Here is a 19,954-nt window from a genome sequence, read left to right on the forward strand (position 1 = left end):
AGTGGTTGTATTTTAAGAAAAAAAATTATCTTATTTTTTGGAGATTTCATAAAATTATTTAAAGTTTCAAAAATTATATATTTTTTAAATAAAAAACTTAAAAAAAATGATTTATATTTATAAGAACAAAATTTTTTCGAAAATTCTTGTCTATTGTGTAATTAACAATTAAATATATTTTCAAACAAGGAACTGGTGAAAAGTAGAGTTTGAATTTATTGAATTGAAAAATTTCAAATTATCTTTTTCAAAATTTTAATACTATAGTAAAATATGTTACGCTTAATAAGTATATTATTGAGTTTGTTGAGAAAAAAAATGGCCATATTATGAAAGAAGCTACAAAATAATAATGTTTAATATATAATTTTAGAAATTTAAGTTGATAGTAAAGAAAAGGCATGGTAAATGAATATTGAATTACGAAGGAAAAAAATATTCGTAACGAGAAAATAAAGTAAATATATATATAAATAAACTTATCTAATCTTACATAATCTTGAAAAAAAAATTATATTATAGATATATTAATTTAATTGCACGTTAGAGCTAGTTTTCAATTTAATATTGTGACCCGAGGTTCCGCTGTGAAACACATTATTTAATGTATATGGATAACTGTACAGAGTTATATTTGTAAATTATTTGTATGCTTATCCGAAAATAAGCTTTATTAGAAAATCAAGACAGTTAACTGTACAAATTATACAAATATACAACAATATCGTGAGTGTGAATCGCACTCGATTGCACAACAGTAGTATTATATTTTTCATAGACCTGATACAATCAGAGATGTATGTAAAATAAATAAAAAAAAAGAAAGGAAAGGAAAGGAAAGAAAAAAAATTCTAGCTAAATATAAACGTTTTTGAAATTATTATTGTTGCAATCAATTGCGTTGACTCTTGTTTATTGTACATCATAAATCGAAAAATGAGTGAGAAGCGAGAATCATTGCAGTTTTAAAGATGCTATTCTGTAAATACACAATGTTATGACATATTTATTATCATGCTATTAGATTTAAAAAAAGAAATGCGCTCATTTTGCGTCAAAATGTGAGTATGAAAAATGAAAGTATGTCTGAGAGAAAAAAAATGAATGATACAAAAAAATTTTTCATTATTCATCAAATTTCATTAATATGGCAATTTCATATTATGACAATCCTGCTTAAAATTTGTTGACAAAAAAGAAAAAGAAAGGAAGAAAATTTGTGATTGGGTTCAATATAAAATATGTATCCGTCCCTAATCATCTTTATATTAATATATTATACGATATTTCATTTTTATCGTTATCGTTAGTCAATTTTCAATTAAAATTTTAAACAGGAATGTTGTAGACGATCCAAGAACCAGATTCAGTAAAAAAAACTTAATAGAACATCTATGTATCTAAAATAGTCTTTTAGAGTAAATCAAAAAAAAAAGTCATGTAACAGCTGCACACATAGTGACTCAAGCTATTAAAAAAGAAAAAACTTCGAATTGGCAATAAAGTATTTTATTACTGAATACGTTATTTTTTTCTACCCTTTCTTCTATTATTAATTAAATAATTAAATTTCATTTAATAATTTTTAATTTCATTCTTATTATAAAAATTACAAAACATATTTTCAGATATAAAATTTAAAAAAATTCAATTATAAACTAATTTACTAATTAACTATTCTTGTTTATTAATTTAAAAAATTTTAATAAAATTCTTCGCAAGAATTCAGTTATTTTCATAAATAATAACATTCTTTGTAAAATTTCACGAATAATTGAATAATTGAATTTCTCCGAAGAATTTTATTATTTATGAAAATAATTGAATTCTTGACAAGAATTTTATTAAAATTATCGCCCATTTATACATCTAAATAAATAAATAAATAAAATTTTAAAAAATCCTAATTAAATTTTTTTGAAGAATTTCTTTAAATTTGTTTTAATTAAAGGAGTTTCTTTAATAATTTTAATTGAAAATTTTGAAAGTAATTGAATTTTATGTACAATTTCTTTTAAGTTTTTAATATAATCGTTTTTCTTAATGATTGAAATTAATCGTTTAATTATTGAATTTTATTAAAATTTTTAAGGAAATAATTGAATTCCTCTAAGAATTTTATTACAATTTTCTAAAATAATTGAATTAATTTAAGGAATTTTATTAAAATATAAAAAATAATTGAATTCTTTCGAAAAATTTTATTAGAAAAATTTTAAAAAATTGAATTGTTTTGATTTTTAAAGATTTTAGAAAATATGTAATTGAATTCGTTTGTGAAATTTTATAACAAATTAAGAAAAAATTGAATTATTTAGTGAAATTTTATTGAAAATTATTGAATTTTGAAAAGATTTCACTATAATTTAAAAACATAATTGAATTCTTTCGTGAAATTTTAAAAATTTAATTCTTTCATGAAACAGTTTTAAAATTGCATTAAAAAAGTAATTGAATTTTTGTAAAGAATTTTAGTATTTTTAAAAATCATTGAATTGTTTCAAAGGATTTTAAAAATTTTTTGAAATAATTGAATTCTTTAGTGAAATTTTATTAAAAGTTGTTAAAAAAATTGAATTTTGTCTAAAAATGAAATTATTATTTATGAAAATCATTGAATTCTTGTGAAGAATTATATTTAAATTTTTGAAAATACATACAATAATAATTAATTATGTACTTAATTAGTGTTTTTTTTAAATTTTGATTATGAAATTATTCAAAAATTCTAACTAAAAATTTGGAAAATAATTGAACTTTAGAAAAATTTATAATTGAAGTTAGAAAAAAGTGAATATTTTTTTATGGAAATCAGAAAGAAGTCAGAGAAATACCAAATCAAATTTTTGAGAATCGACTAAAAGGAGTTTTGTTTAGTTGTCAATTTTAATTTTTCGATAGCTACTCTTTACTACATTATTTAGTCTTAGATCTATACTTTTTGCTTCTTTTTTAAAATTAATTATCGATTGTGCAGTTTGTATTTACCAAAAAAAAATTTTTCTATTTATCAAAAAAGGGGTTATTAAAGTAAACTTGTAAATCTTGACTTTCAGCATAAAATGCTAATATGTATTTACATTTTTTTTTTCATTAAAATAATACAATTATTGTGACAGTGATAAGTGTAAAGAACTACCCATTCTCTCTTCTTACAGAATATATTTTGAAGACGATCTAAATGGAATCTGTTAAAAAAAATACTTCTCCCCATTCTGTACCAAAGAATTTTTACTAATTTACCTCTAATCGAGATTTTAGTGTATTTATAATTTTATTTTAAAATCATTTATATTTATAATAAATTTCTTTTTTTGGTTCTAAAATTCTTTGCTGTTTCCTTTTTTCTCATTTCACAATAAGTATATTATTTATTGGGAAATTTATTTGAAAAATTTTCTTAATACAAAAAAAGTGTCCAAGTAGATACAGAATAGGGTAGTCTAAAGAAAGTTTCTTTTTTATCTATTTTTCTGTCATATAATAATATTATACATATACAAGTGAATATACATATTTTGTGCTTGAACTGTGAAAACGTTCTCGTTTTCTACGAAGCAATAAATTTGAAGGACGTGAATGAGACCGATAATTGAAAATTCTTAAATAACGCATTTTCGCTCTGATCTTTCTCTTCTTCTTTATTTTTTTTTTTTGTTTTCTTTAAAACTACGCTTATTTAGATATGTAGAATATAATTAATGCTTAGAATGCACCGGAAACGTGAGCATTTTATCACAGTCTAAGCATTGCATAATATATATTTATATATTTATATTTATAAAATACTAATTCGCATCGTACATGGACTAGACTCGATTGCTTATCGTTAACCACAGTTTTTTCTTATACAACTTATAAGAAAAATTTATTTCAATCTGTGGAACACAAAATTAACGTTTCACTTGCAAAGTTAATTTTCAAAAAAAAATTCATGGAAAAAAAATTCGAAAAAAATTTCTAAATTATAATTATTTAAATAATACAATATTTGAATTTTTTATTATTTGAATAATTGAATTGGCATTTTAAATAATTATTAACTTTGCAATGAAATATTTTTCTTCTTTGTTTAATTCAGACAATGGAAGGCTCGTTCGGCTTCACTTTTTTTTCATCTTCATTTGCGTAATATACTATATGATACATAAATAATGCATAAATTAATTAAGTACTAATTTTACAAACTTATTAACAAATTATTGGCAATTCTGGATTTCAGATGGACAGAAAAGACGTTGAATCAATCCTGATTAAATAGACAGACTGACTAAATTTACATCATTTTTTTTTTTCATTTAATAATTCTTCGCTAGAATTTTAGTCGTTATAATTTGTTTATTTTGTCTGATTACAAAAAATGATTGTCAGTAAATGTATATAAATATAAACTAATAACCGTTATATTATTAATACTATAAATTATTCTTATTTTATACTTTTTGGTAAAATGTTCAATTGAGCAACTAATTGTTACGATAAATTGTCTATCTTTGAATTAGGAGTGATTCACTGCGTATATATTTTGCTCAGTCTCCTGAATTGTCGTATGGAAAAAAAATTCTTGATCTGCCAATTTTTTTTTTTTATTTCTTCGAGACAAAACGTTTTCTACTATTTTTTTAAGGGAATCTGTGAAATTTTGTTTACAACAGACATTTCCCTAGTATTGGCAAATGGGTACAATAAACTTTATTCAAAAAATAGAGAATTTACATAAATTACTAATAAAAACTGTTTTGTAAAAATAATTTCTAATTTTTTTTTAAATAATAAATATTTAATAAATTACCGTGATAATTAATGTTTAAAAAAAAGAAAAGAATTTATAATTTACAAAAGGTGAAAATTGGATGAATTATTTTTTACTACCAATTGATGGATTAGAAGAAAAAAAATTTCGTCAATTAAAAATAATTAAAAAGAAATGGAAAATTAAAAAAAGAAATTAAATTAAGAAATGAAATAAAAAAAAAGAAATAGAAAAGGAAATACAAAAAGAAATAAAATAGAAATTAATATAGAGAAAGAAAATGTAAAATCTCCAGTTTGTGAATATAAATTTAGTACAATTATTGCTCCAAAGCCAATAATAAATCCATTATAACGACGTGAGATTTGTTTTTAATTACTGTCTTTAAGTTAGCTAACACATATCACAGAATACGTATTATCCATGAGAAAATTTTTATTAACATAGTTAGAGAATTTTTATTGTACAAAGGGGCTATTTCAAATATTTTAATTCTTGATTTACTAATCAAGAGGAATTGTAAAAATTGCTACTAATAAGCTATTATTTTATCGCCAACTGATAAAAAAAGACTCGGACCACAATTAATTCCAAAATATTATTCTTTCTTTGTAAAATTTTTATATCAATATTATAAACATTTGTTGATACCAATAAAAATGTTAAACAATTTCCCTTCAATCTAAATAATCTGTATTATTTACTGATTTCTTTCTTTTTTTTGTATTTGCTGACTGTTTTTCAAAAATTATTTCCGTTAATTCGGTTATCAAAATAAAATTCAAAAAGAATCCTTTTCTTTCTAAATTGATTTATTGATTTTCTTGTAGATATATTAACTTTTATAGGTAAATTCTAATAAAAAAAATTTTAAATTAAATGAAATTGAATGAAATTCAAAAATTCCTTTCTTTTTAAATATTTCCTCTTTCTTGTAGATATATATTAACTTTCATATTACGTAAATTCTAATAAATTCCAAAATTACACATGTATATAAAGCTTTAAAACTTATAATTGGAAAGACGTCTTTTCTTAAAAAAAGAAATTGTTAAGGAGAAAATATTACTGAGCGCGTGTCTCTAAAAAATTCTCAATATGCGGATAATAATTTGCAAGAAAATATCGCGCTTTGGCTTTCTATTAAAAATTTTTTTTTTTTCTGAAAAAACTGCATTTAGAATAATGAATACTATTGTGTATACATATAATATAATATTCTTCTTTTTTCATGTCTTTTAAATTGGAATAGCGGTAGAAATATAAAAATGATATTTTTGCTTCAGAGAGCGGGGAGGGGAATTGATTTTTTAAAATTAATCGATATTATGGATGAATCGATGCAATGTACTTCTTTTCTTTTTTTGTCGTACGACGTTGAAATAGTATGAATGAGTATATTACAGAATTGTACGAAGTCTTCTTATTATTTAAGCGATATTATCTGTATATGATACAAGCGTGCGATCGCTAACCCGTTTTGGAGTGATTAACACGGTCTTGACACCTGCAACAGGGAAAAAAATAATTCTGTTAATATTTTTTTACATTTACATATTACATTTACAATTATTATTATTATTATTACTATTTATTACTATGTATTCATTCTTATAAATATTATTAAATTATTCTTTTTATTATTATTATTATTATTATTATTATTATTATTATTATTATTATTATTATTATTATTATTATTATTATTGTTATCATAAAACTAGCAAATGCAATTAATTATTATTTATAATTTTCTAAAATATTAATAAAAGTCTTTAAAACAATTCAATTATTTTCATAATTAATAACAATTTTCGCAAAAATTCAATGATTTTTATAAATATAATAAACTTTTTCTGAGGAATTAAATTATTTTCATTAGAATTTTAACTAAATTCTTCGAAATAATTTCATTTTTTTCAAAACGATTAGACTATTTTCAAAAATGTAAGAACTAAATTTCTTGAAAGAAATTTTATTTTTCTTTAAAGCAATTAAATTATTTTTAATATAATTTTTATAAAATTCTTCTAGAGAATTCAATTGTTTAAAAAAATTGTAATGTAAAATTCTTGGAATGAATTCAATTATTTTAAACATTCCAATAAAATTCTTCGCAAGATTTCAATTATTTTTAGAAACAATAAAAATATTTCTTAATGAAATTCAATTATTTTTATAACAAATAACATTATTCACAGGAATTCAATTATTGTTAATACACTTTTAATAGAATTTCTCAAAAGAATTCAATTATTTTTTATAAATAATAAAATTATTCGCAGGATTCATGTAAATTATTTTTAAGAATTTTCTTAAAATTCATCAAATGAATTTAATTATTTTCAATACAATGTCAATAAAATTTCTTGCTGCAATTCAATTATTTTCAAAAGTTTTTAATAAAATTGTTCTAAAAATTTAATTTATTTTAAAACTTTTTTATTAATTTTCTCAAAAGAATTTAATTATTCTGAAGACCTTTAATACAATATTTTAATAGAATTCAATTATTTTTAAAGGTTTTAATGAATTTCTTTACAGAAATTCAATTATTTTCAAATTTTTTCATGAAATTCTTCAGAAGAATTCAATTAATTTCAGTAGGTACAATTTTAATTAAATTTCTTTAAAAATTTAATTATTTTCAAGAGTTTTTTAGAAAATTCTTCAAAACAATTGGAATTTTAATTTATTATTTATGAATTATTTATAAAAATAATAAAATTAAATTTTTCCGAAGAATTTTATAAAATTATTTTAGATAATAATTTAATTCTTCTCAGAATTTTATTACAATTTTCTAGAATAATTTAATTCATTACAAGGAATTAAACAAATAATTGATTATTAAAGTTTATTAAAATTGTATTGAATTCCTGCGAAGAATTTTATTATTTATAAAAAATAATTTAATTCTTCAGATGAATTTTACTACTGATAAAAATAATTCAATTGTTACGAAGGATTTATCTAAATTTTAGAAAATAATTGGATTCTTTTGTAACATTTTATTAAAAATTAAAAAATAATTGAAATATTTCGAAGGATTCATTACAATTTTAGAAAATAATTTAAGTATTTTTCGAAAAATATTATTAAAAATTGAAAAAAAAATTCAATTTTTTCATGAAATTTTATTAAAATTGTATTAAAAATAATTGAATTTTTGCAAAGAATTTTCCTCTTTTTAAAAATAATTGAATTCTTTTGTGAAATTTTATCGAAAATAATTGAATTTTTGCAAATATTTTATCACTTAAAAAAATAGTTGAATTATTTTGAAGGATTTATAAAAATTTAAGAAAATAATTGAAATCTTTCGTGAAATTTTATTAAAATCTTAATTATTTTCATTAGAATTTTAACTAAATTCTTCGAAATAATTTCATTTTTTTCAAAACGATTAGACTATTTTCAAAAATGTAAGAACTAAATTTCTTGAAAGAAATTTTATTTTTCTTTAAAGCAATTAAATTATTTTTAATATAATTTTTATAAAATTCTTCTAGAGAATTCAATTGTTTAAAAAAATTGTAATGTAAAATTCTTGGAATGAATTCAATTATTTTAAACATTCCAATAAAATTCTTCGCAAGATTTCAATTATTTTTAGAAACAATAAAAATATTTCTTAATGAAATTCAATTATTTTTATAACAAATAACATTATTCACAGGAATTCAATTATTGTTAATACACTTTTAATAGAATTTCTCAAAAGAATTCAATTATTTTTTATAAATAATAAAATTATTCGCAGGATTCATGTAAATTATTTTTAAGAATTTTCTTAAAATTCATCAAATGAATTTAATTATTTTCAATACAATGTCAATAAAATTTCTTGCTGCAATTCAATTATTTTCAAAAGTTTTTAATAAAATTGTTCTAAAAATTTAATTTATTTTAAAACTTTTTTATTAATTTTCTCAAAAGAATTTAATTATTCTGAAGACCTTTAATACAATATTTTAATAGAATTCAATTATTTTTAAAGGTTTTAATGAATTTCTTTACAGAAATTCAATTATTTTCAAATTTTTTCATGAAATTCTTCAGAAGAATTCAATTAATTTCAGTAGGTACAATTTTAATTAAATTTCTTTAAAAATTTAATTATTTTCAAGAGTTTTTTAGAAAATTCTTCAAAACAATTGGAATTTTAATTTATTATTTATGAATTATTTATAAAAATAATAAAATTAAATTTTTCCGAAGAATTTTATAAAATTATTTTAGATAATAATTTAATTCTTCTCAGAATTTTATTACAATTTTCTAGAATAATTTAATTCATTACAAGGAATTAAACAAATAATTGATTATTAAAGTTTATTAAAATTGTATTGAATTCCTGCGAAGAATTTTATTATTTATAAAAAATAATTTAATTCTTCAGATGAATTTTACTACTGATAAAAATAATTCAATTGTTACGAAGGATTTATCTAAATTTTAGAAAATAATTGGATTCTTTTGTAACATTTTATTAAAAATTAAAAAATAATTGAAATATTTCGAAGGATTCATTACAATTTTAGAAAATAATTTAAGTATTTTTCGAAAAATATTATTAAAAATTGAAAAAAAAATTCAATTTTTTCATGAAATTTTATTAAAATTGTATTAAAAATAATTGAATTTTTGCAAAGAATTTTCCTCTTTTTAAAAATAATTGAATTCTTTTGTGAAATTTTATCGAAAATAATTGAATTTTTGCAAATATTTTATCACTTAAAAAAATAGTTGAATTATTTTGAAGGATTTATAAAAATTTAAGAAAATAATTGAAATCTTTCGTGAAATTTTATTAAAATCTTAATCTTATATTGAAAATAATTGAATTTTTGCCAAAAATTTTACTATTTATAAAAATTATTGAATTCTTGTAAAGAATTATATTAAATTTTTTGAAAATATAAACAATAATAATTAATTAAATCTATGTACTCAATAAGTGAATTTTTTAAATTTTGATTATAAAATTATCAAAAAATTTATATTTGAAAATAAAAAAATCTTGTAATTTGCATAATCTTAATAATAATAATAAATTGAATAATTCTAAACTAAATGAATTTAATAATTAATTATTAATAATTTAAATAATTAATAACGCGTAATATTTGCTAGTTGATTAATAATTGATTAATAAATGAATTGATAATTAGAAAGAGGGAAATTTACCTTGATTGTGAACGTTAGATGAGCGTCGAGACGATAAAAAGACTACTGGTTGAGTAGGGTGTTAGTCACCTCAGAGATGGACAGCAAAGGACTCCCAGCGTCCGGTTTTGAATCTGTGGGGCAGACGGACCCATCATTGAGCCCGACGACCCCACCACGTGATGATGCGTTGGATAATACAAGACGTTGCTGTTGTTGTTGTTGTTGCTGCTGTTGCTGGTGGTTGTGCTCGTCGTGGTGATGGTGGTGACGTTGCTGATGATGGTGTCCGTTTCCATGGGGATGGACATGTTCATGCCCATGTCTAAGCCCATCCCTACACCCGTTATCCCTACCGATGGTAACGTGCTACAAAGCAAAAAAATAAAATTAAAATCAAGTGAAAATATTCCTCTCATATAACTATCCTTTTATTTATTCACAAATAGTGTCGTTAAATTGTTCAAAAAATCAGTGGGAGTTAATTAAAAATTAATTCCAACTATTAAAAACTAAAGGGATGATTCGAATGATTTTTGCTTTATTTGCAAGAAAATGAGTTAGAACTGCGACTTTTGATTAAATGAGTTAAATGAAATTAAATTAAGTTATTAATTGAATCAAATTTTTTCCATCTATTTTTTTCTTAGTTTGAAATTTTTACCTTCCTAAAGTTACAAACGTTCAAATGAACGTCGTTATTTTTTTACTGCTTTTAATTTGTATTTATTATTTTACATTAAAAATTTTTTGGTTTAAAAAAATTAATTCTTAATTATGAGGGTATAAATATTTAATTTTAATTCTTTTTATTTTTTGGATAGTAAATTTTTTAAAAGGTATATTATTATTTACTATTATTTATTATTAAAAAAAAAAAAAAATTCGTTCTTTTAAACATTAAAATCTCTAGAGAAATAAATTTTTATTTATTTGAATTAATTAGTTAATTTATTTATTTTCTTCTCAACCTTACAAAATTCGAGGGTTTTCGAAAAAAGCAAGAAATTTAAAAATTTGTATTATTGCTTTTTACGAAGAAAGAGATTTTGAACAATTTAGACGAGAACTAAATTCTCTTTTGCAATTTTATATTCTCAGTGCAATTATAATGCAATTTATGCAATTTCAATGAAAAATGCAAAAAAAAAATTTGAATTATTCGGGAGAATTCGATGAAGAGAAAAATTGTGCTCTATAGAAATAAATTTTGAAGATTTGATATATGGATTATAGAAGTGTGTTAAAGAATTTGGAACCGGTAGTAAAAAAAATTTATTTTTAATTAATATGAATTATTATTTTCTGTTACTTCTGTAAATTTAATTTAAGTAGTAAAATAATATTTTAGTTAGACTTTTTAAAAAACTCTTGAAAATTTGTCAATGGAATATTATTAAATTTTAATTCTATTTCATTCCTTCTTTTTGAATTCTAAAATTTTAATTTAATTCTTAATTTTTACGAACAGAATTTTACACAAATTAATTACTTTTTGCAAATGCAATACGAAATTTAAATTTTAGTTGGAAAAAATATGTTTATAAGCAGTTCTTAATTTTTTTTGTAATGGACACGTCAAAGAATTATAATACTAGACCGATTTCGAACGGACGTCATAAAAAAATGGTAAATTTTACAAAATGGAATATTTATAAGAAGCACAAAAAAATAAAAAAATAATTGTAATTGATTTTTTCATTCTTTGTGTAAACTTTGAATTGAAATAGAAAAATTGAATTTTTATTGAACTGAATCTGCTGTATAAAATTTATTCAACTAGGGATAATTTATTAATTGTTAAAAAAGTTATTCCTGAAATAATCATCTAATTGAATTGTCCAATTTATTTTTCAAAATTCCTAAAATTGATTTTCTTCTGGTTTCAAATTATTTTTCGCATTTGAAATTAATTAATAGTAATAAATTCTAATTTTTCAAATTAAATATTTAAAAATTAGAATTCATTTTCATACTAATTTTGGGAAAATAAGAATTATATTTCAATAAATGTAATTTTTGACAATTAGAATTAATTTTCATTCTGATTTTTGAAAATTGCAGTTTCTTTCAATTATAATTCTTAAAATATTTGAATTAATTTCAATTATAATTCTTGCAAATTAGATTTAATTTCAGTTCTAATTCTTGAATATTATAATTAATTTTTGAAATATAATTTTTAAAAATGAGAATTACTTTCAATTCACTTTTTGAAAATTAGAATTAATTTTTGCAATCTATTTTTTGAAAGGTAGAAATTCAATTCTGATTTTTAAAAATTAGAATTAAAGTTTCGTTTTAATTTCTGAAAATTAGAATTAATTTTCGTTGTAGTTTTTGAAAATTAGAGTTAATTACAGTTCTGATTCTTGAAAAATATAATTATTCTCAATTTTAATTTTTAAAACTTAGAATTACTTTCATTTCTAATTTTTGAAAATTAGAATTAATTACATTTCTAATTCTTGAAAATTAGAATTAATTTTTGAAATCAAAATTTTAAAAACTAGAATAACTTTCGTTTTAATTTTTGAAAATTAGAATTAATTTTTGAAATCAAATTTTTAAAAATAAGAATTAATTTTTGTTCAAACTTTTCAAAATTTGAAGTTTTTTAAACTTTAAAAATTAGATTAAAGTAAATTCAGTTTTAATTCTTAAAAATTATAATTAATTTCAAATCTAATGTTTGAAAATTATAATTAATTTCAATTTTAGTTCTTGAAGTCAAATTTTTGTAAATTAGAAATAATTTTCATTCTAATTTTTGAAAATTAGTGTTACTTTCAATTCAAAACTCTTGAAAATTGTAATTAATTTAAATTCTAATTCTTGAAAATTACTATTATTTTTAATTCTAATTCTGGAAAACTAGGATTAATTTTTAAAATCAAATTTTTGTAAATTAGAAATAATTTTCATTTCAATTTTTGAAGATTATAATTAATTTCAATGCTAATTCTTGAGAATTATAATTAATTTTAATTCTAACTCTTGGAAATTAGGATTAAATTTTGAAAATTAGAATTAATTTCAGTTCTAATTCTTGAAAATTATAATTAATTTCAATGCTAATTTTTGAAAATTATAATTAATTTCAATTCTAATTCTTGAAAATTACAATTATTTTTAATTCTAATTCTTGAAAATTAGGATTAATTTTTGAAATCAATTTTTTGTAAATTAAAAATAATTTTCATTCTAATTTTTGAAAATTTGAGTTACTTTCAATTCTAATTCTAGAAAATTATAATTAATTTCAATGCTAATTCTTGACAATTATAATTAGGATTTTTAATTCTAACTTTTGAAAATTAGGATTAAATTTTGAAAATTAAAATTAATTTCAGTTTTAATTCTTAAAAATTTTAATTAATTTCGATTCTAATTCGTGAAAATTAGAATTAGTTCTTAAATAAAATTTTTCAAATTCAGAATTGATTTTTATTCTAAATTTTTGAAAATTAGAGTTTCTTTCAAATATAATTTTCGAGAATTTGAATTCTAATTTTTGAAAAATTTAAAATTAATTACAATTTTAGGAAATTAGAATTAAGTTTTAAGATCCCTGAATTTAATTTCCCGTGGCTCTAAATTATTTCTCACTTTTTTATTTAATCGAGTATTTTTTTCCGAAGCTTTCAGGAAATTTGTAATCTCCGCCTGAACAAAATGGATTTGTTTCAAGGGGGACACTAGATGATTATTTCCGAAATGACTCAAAAGAATTCAATCGTCCCAAAGATTTTTACAGGACTCATGTTTCTTTGTTTAAAAAGATGGTTTGATTCGAAAAAAAGTTTCGAAACTTTTTTTCGAATCAAACCAGAAATCAAGAGGGACAATTAGATGATTATTTCCGAAATGGTCCCAAAGATTTTTCACAGGACTCATATGCCTCAAAAAAGACAAAAAAAATTGATCATGGATTGTGCAGAATTGAAATACGAAAACGAAAGAAGAAGAAGAGAAGAGAGACAACAATAAAGAATATAAAAAATGCAAGTGTCACCGACCGTCCGACTCGAGTGGCACACGGCAAATAAAGATTGAGTGAGTTGACGGTGACACTCACTGGGACGTGTGCCTTGGTGGTGCGGGGTGGTGATGGTGGTAAGGATAGTACTGGTAGTGATGGTGATGTTGGACTCCTTGCCATACCTCGGAGCCCGTGTCCCCATGACCATGACCAGGATGAGCGTGCGTGTAACCGGCAGTTGTCCCATAGTGAGCAGTGGCAACAACAGGATATTGCAATTGTGGCGGTGGTCCTTGCTGCTGCTGCTGTTGTTGCTGCTGCTGCTGAGCCTGCATTTGCTGCTGATGAGCTTTCAATCTCGGCGGACTTGGAGCCGTTGTTTGATTTGTCGGCGAATTACGTTTCCATTTGCAATCGCCATTAATGGAATTCATTTCGGCGAGTGATTTCAGTGGATCGCCACTGTTGGAGTTGCCGGAAATGGAGGCGTTCACCGAATGCGAGGATCTCGTCGAGCAGGGAGTCGGTGGACTGTAGGTGCCGTTGTTTTTGGGTGAGGTGCGATTTGGTGGTGCGCCCCACATGAGGACCGTTTGTCGTGGCGCCTCACTGCCGTAAAGATCGGGCTTGACGTCCTCCATTTTTGGAGTGAGAACGCCGTTCGCCGCTGACACGGGCGAACTGCCCGCTGAATTGCTCGACGACGCTCCCTCGAGGGACTGTCGACTGCTGGCTCGGATGGCGTTCATGTCGCCGGCCGAGTGAATTGGTCCGCCTGTGACGGGACTTGGTGCGTAGGGGGAACTTCCAACGCTGCCGGGAAGTCGGGTGTCGGTGTAATTGTACTTTGGTGAATCGCTGAGCTGTTGGCAGTAGATCTTCTCCTCGGACTTATTGCCCAGTTGGTGACTGTCGTAGGTCGGTAGGGAGACGTCGATGAAGCCGTTGTAGGCCGTTGTTGTGTGATACTCGGGATAATAGGAACCTAGGGGTCGATATTGGAAAATATTTTCCGTCGCCGTCAGGTACCTGAAAAAAATAATTCCGCATTAGAAAATTTTGAAGAAAAGTCAATAAAAATAATAATAATGTGTCAGGGACAGTTAAAAGGGATCTACGGTTCATAAAAATCATATAAAAGTTTCGAAAATAATTTTTTATCTTTACTGTGTGTCTAAATTTCCTTGATAATTTTTTTTACAGAATAATTTGAATTTTAAAATGATTAAAATTCTAATTTAATGTTGTGAAAATTAAATAATAAGAAAAATTAATGAAACAAAATAGTTTTAAATAAAAAATCATAATTTAATTTGTAAATTTAATATTTAAAATTAAAATTATAACTTTAGAGAATTTTAATACTAAAATTATTAATTACAATAGAAAAATCGATTATATTCAATAAATTAGAGAAATTTTTTGAAAGAATTCAATTATTGTCAAAAGCTTTAATAGTATCTAAATATTCTTCGAAAGAATCTAATTCTTTTCTATATTTTAATAAAATTCCTTGAATGAATTAAATTATTTTAGAAAGTTGTAATAAAATTTTGAGAAGAATTTAATTATTTTCCAAAATAATTTAACAAAATTATTCGCAAGAATTTCAGTATTTTCATAAATAATAAAATTCGAATTATTTCGAAGAGTTTTCTAAAAAAAACTCTTGAAAATAATAAAATTTTTCAAGAAATTTAATTAAAATTGCACTGAAATTAATTGAATTCTTCTAAAGAATTTCTTAAAAAACTTTTGAAAACAATTGAATTCTATTGAATAATTGTATTAAAAGTATTCTGTATAATTCAATTCTTTTGTGAAATTTTAATAAAAAGTTTAAAAATAAATGAAATTTTTAGAAGAATTATATTAAAAACTTTCAAAAATAATTGAATTGCAGCAAAAATTTCATTGACATTGTATTGAAAATAATTGAATAATCTTTTGACGGATTTTAAGAAAATTCTTCAAAATAATTTAATTGAATCAACAAATTTTGTTTACATTGTATTGAAAATAATTGAATTCCTTCGAGTAATTTTTTTATTTATAAAAATAATTGAATTTTCTTGAGAAATTGCAATAAAGTTGTATTAAAAATAATTGAATTCCTGTGAATAATTTTATTGTTTCTAAAAATAATTGAAATCTTATGAAGAATTTTATTGAAATTTTTTAAATAATTGAATTCCTGCGAAGAATATTATTGTTTATAGAAATAATTGAATTCCTGCGAAAAAAGTTATTGGTTATAAAAATAATTGAACTTCATCAAGAAACATTTTTATTGTTTCTATAAAAGTAATTGAAATCTTGCGAAGAATTTTATTGAAATTTTTGAAATAATTGAATTTATTCCAAGCATTTTGTATTAAATTTTTTTTTGAACAATTGAATTCTTTCGATTAATTTTTTTTAAATTATTAAAAATAATTCAATTGCTTCAAAGAAAATTAAAATTCTTTCGAGGAATTTCGTATTGAAAATAATTGAATTTTTCCGAAGAATTTTATTATTTATGAAAATAATTGAATTCTTACAAGAATTTTATAAAAATTTTTTTAAATAATTGAATTCTTTAAAAAAATAAAATTCTTTCGATGAATTTAGTTAAATTTCTATTGAAAGTAATTTATTGAATTCCTCTGAAGAATTTTATTACAATGTTTGAACACAATTGAATTCTTTCAAAGAATTTTACTAAAAGTTTTAAAAATGATTGAATTTTGGCAAAGAATTTTAATAAAAATTTTTAAAAAAATTTAATTTATTTGAGAAATTTTTTATAGAAATTGTATTAAAAATAATTAAATTCATTCGAGAAATTTTACTAAAACTTTTTTAAATAATTGGATTTCTGCAAAAAAAATTTTATTAAAACTTCTAAAAATAATTGAATTGTTTTAAAAAATTATATTAAAATTTTGGAAAATAATTGAATAATAGTAATGATAATAATAATTGATAATAACTGAATTCCTGTGATGAATTTAATTGTTTATATAAAACAACTAAATTCTTGAAAATTTTCTTAAAATGTTTAAATATAGTTGAATTCTTTCAAAGAATTTTAGAAAAAATGTTAAAAATAATTGAATTTCGGCAAAGAATTTTAATACAATTTCTTTAAAAATTCAATTCATTTGAGAAATTTTATTAAAACTTCTGCGATGAAATCTTTAAAAACAATTGATTTTTTCCGAAAAATGCTACTAAAACTTTTAAAAATAAATGAATTTCTGCTAAGATCTTTATCAAACCGTTAAGAATAATTGAATTTTTTCGAGAAATTTTACTAAAACTTTTACAAATAATTGAATTTCTGCTCAGAAATTTATCTAAATTTTAGAAAACAATAATTGTATTTCTGCAAAAAATTTTATTAAAACTTCTAAAAATAATTGAATTGTTTGAAAAAATTATATTAAAACTTTGGAAAATAATTGAATAATAATAATAATAATATTTGATAATAATAATTGATAATAACTGAATTCCTGTGATTAATTTTATTGTTTATAAAAACAATTGAATTCTTGAAAATTTTTTTAAAATGTTTGAAAATAATTGAATTCTTTAATATGTTAAAATTGTTCAATTTCTCAAAAACGTAATTTAAATAATTTTAAGTAGAATTTTCTTAAACTTCAATAATTTTTTAAATAAATAAATCTTTTTCAGAATAATTGAATTTTTTTCTTAAATTTTAGTTTAAAATCTTCTGAAGTTTCCCTGAATTTTCAGTTTTTCCTGATTTTTCTTCAAATTCGATGATTTTCCCTGACTTGAAGGCATCCCTGAATAATACAATTCAATTCTAAACAGCAAAAATAAAACAATAAATATTCTATAAACAATAATAGGAAATAAAAAAGAATTAAAAATTAGAAAAAATTAATTAATTAAATATGCATTTAATAATTTATTTATTTATTGAAAAATTATAAATTGGGGAGAAATTCACCTGTTATCGAGAGCAGTTGTCGGATAGAGTGTCTGATGATAGTTACTGGTGTGACCGATGTAGGTGGTTAAGGAGGGATCGGTCGCGGTTGCAACGGCAGCTGGTGCATAAGGCGTTGCGTACATTGGATTGAGATTGCTGTACGCTGCAGCAACGGCAGCTGCAGCACTTGTGTCGGCTGTCAAATAGTCGACAGACGTGACTGTTGGCGTTGCGGGTGGCGATATCGACGATTGATTCGACAATTTGGTGCGCTTGTTTCGACAGGTCGACAAGAAATCCCTCAATTGCGTTTTGTAACGCCTATTAACACGCTGTGGCGTTGGTTGCGCAGGAATTGTTGGTGTCATCGTTGAACCTGTCAGACTATCGCTATCAGAAAAATAACTGTTGGTTAGTCCTGCGTCCAGATAGCTGACCTTGAAGTCCATTGTTCTCTTTCCTAATAAATCTCTACCTTCCTCCTCCCTAAAATCGAATTTCATTTATAATACAATTATTATCAATATAATATCATTTTTATTATCATCAATATAATAATTCACAAATTTTTTTCTAAGATTATCAAATTGAGACAAAAAAGTCAAAAAAGTTGCTTCGCAACATTTTTGATACTTTTTTTTATCTTAATTTGAAAAAAAAAATTAAAAAATACAAAACTTTGCTTCGCAACATTTTTGATACTTTTTTTTATCTTAATTTGAAAAAAAAAAATTAAAAAATACAAAACTTTGCTTCGCAACATTTTTTATACGTTTTTTTGTTTCAATTTGATATCCGTAGAAAAACTGTGTAAATAAAAAAATATATAAATAAAATACAATAATAATAATAAATAAAAAAAAACCGTATTTAGATCTTTTCATTTTTATAAAAAATATAATCAAATGTTAACTATTATGATAAGCAAATAACAGGCTTTGCACTCGATAATTACTTTTAAAAAAGTAGCAAAAAGTAGCTTTTAAGACTGAAAAAAGTAGTAAAAAGTAACTTCAATTTTAAATTTCTTCTAAAACTTAATTATTTCCTAAATTTTTAGTCAGAATTCTTCAATAATAATTTAATAATTATTTATAATTTAAGGGGAAACTTTTTGACGACACTTTTAACTATATCAAGAAAATGATTTAAATCTTTCATAAAATTATTTTTATAGTATTTTTTTGAGAGAAAATCAATGGTCAGAAAATATTGTGACCCGTTTTGGATTTTTATTTTTCTTAAAAATTGATAGATTTTAAAATCCATCCTTAATTTAAAAAAAAAAATATGTTTTTGTAAAATACCATTGTTATAGAAATTTTTATATGGGAATTCACTTGTTTATTTTTCAAACTAATTTCAAATCATAATTTTTTAAAATATAAAGTAAAAAAAAAATTATGATAAAATTATGATTTGAAATTAATTAGAAAAATAAACAATAAGTGAATTTCCATATAAAAAAATGGTATCAATTTTTAAGAGAAATAAAAATTCAAAAAGGGTGAGAATATTTTTCTGACCATTGATTTCCTCTCAAAAAATCACTATAAAGATAAAAATAATTTTATAGAAGACTTAAAACATTTTCTTGATATAGTTAAAAATGTAGTCAAAGTCTCTCCTTAAAAATCTTGTTTAAAAGTGAAAAAATTTGAGTTAAATTTAATTTTTTAAAATTATCTACTAGAATTTAATTGACTACAACAAATGTTAATAACAATTTTTCAAAAGACTATTTTTTTTACATAATTTCTAAATTAAATAATTTAAAAGCTACTAAAATTTGATTGCTATCTACAATTTTATCTGAAATTAATTTTTAAATCAATTCTTATTAGAAAGTTGCACGAAAATTTAGTTAAGCACAAAAACCAATAATTGATTGAATAATTTATTATTTCTTGAAATTAAATTATTACAAAGTATTTTATCGCAAAATTTTAAAAAATAATTTAATTCCTTTAAATAATTTTGATAAAATTTTTATGATTAATTGCATTTTTCGAGAAATTTATTACAATTGCATAAAAAATAATTCAAATTCTGCGAAGAATTTTATTATTTATAAAAATAATTGAATTCTTGCAAGGAATTT

The 19,954-nt window shown here is 21.8% G+C and overlaps 1 protein-coding gene across 5 annotated transcripts in view; it reads right to left on the bottom strand.

The window, feature by feature from the left end:
- Window positions 1-5,552: 5,552 nt before the first annotated feature.
- LOC122509299 (aryl hydrocarbon receptor protein 1) overlaps window positions 5,553-19,954 on the bottom strand; it is a 222,712-nt gene continuing 208,310 nt past the window's right edge. For 3 of the 5 annotated variants that reach the window (XM_043623259.1, XM_043623258.1, XM_043623255.1), the window contains 4 exons: window positions 17,872-18,339; window positions 14,001-14,933; window positions 9,944-10,291; window positions 5,553-6,260 (listed from right to left, as the gene is read on the bottom strand). In XM_043623259.1, coding sequence (XP_043479194.1) covers window positions 10,009-10,291; window positions 14,001-14,933; window positions 17,872-18,339 — 1,684 coding nt within the window. In that variant the 3' untranslated portion in view covers window positions 5,553-6,260; window positions 9,944-10,008. Of the gene's footprint in view, window positions 6,261-9,943; window positions 10,292-13,941; window positions 14,934-17,871; window positions 18,340-19,954 lie in introns of those variants that run through there. The other 2 variants (XM_043623256.1, XM_043623257.1) reach the window with 2 other exon arrangements.

This window comes from Leptopilina heterotoma, unplaced genomic scaffold, assembly GCF_015476425.1.
Source record: "Leptopilina heterotoma isolate Lh14 unplaced genomic scaffold, ASM1547642v1 Lhet_60, whole genome shotgun sequence".
In the NCBI taxonomy this organism is placed as follows: Eukaryota; Metazoa; Arthropoda; class Insecta; order Hymenoptera; family Figitidae; genus Leptopilina; species Leptopilina heterotoma.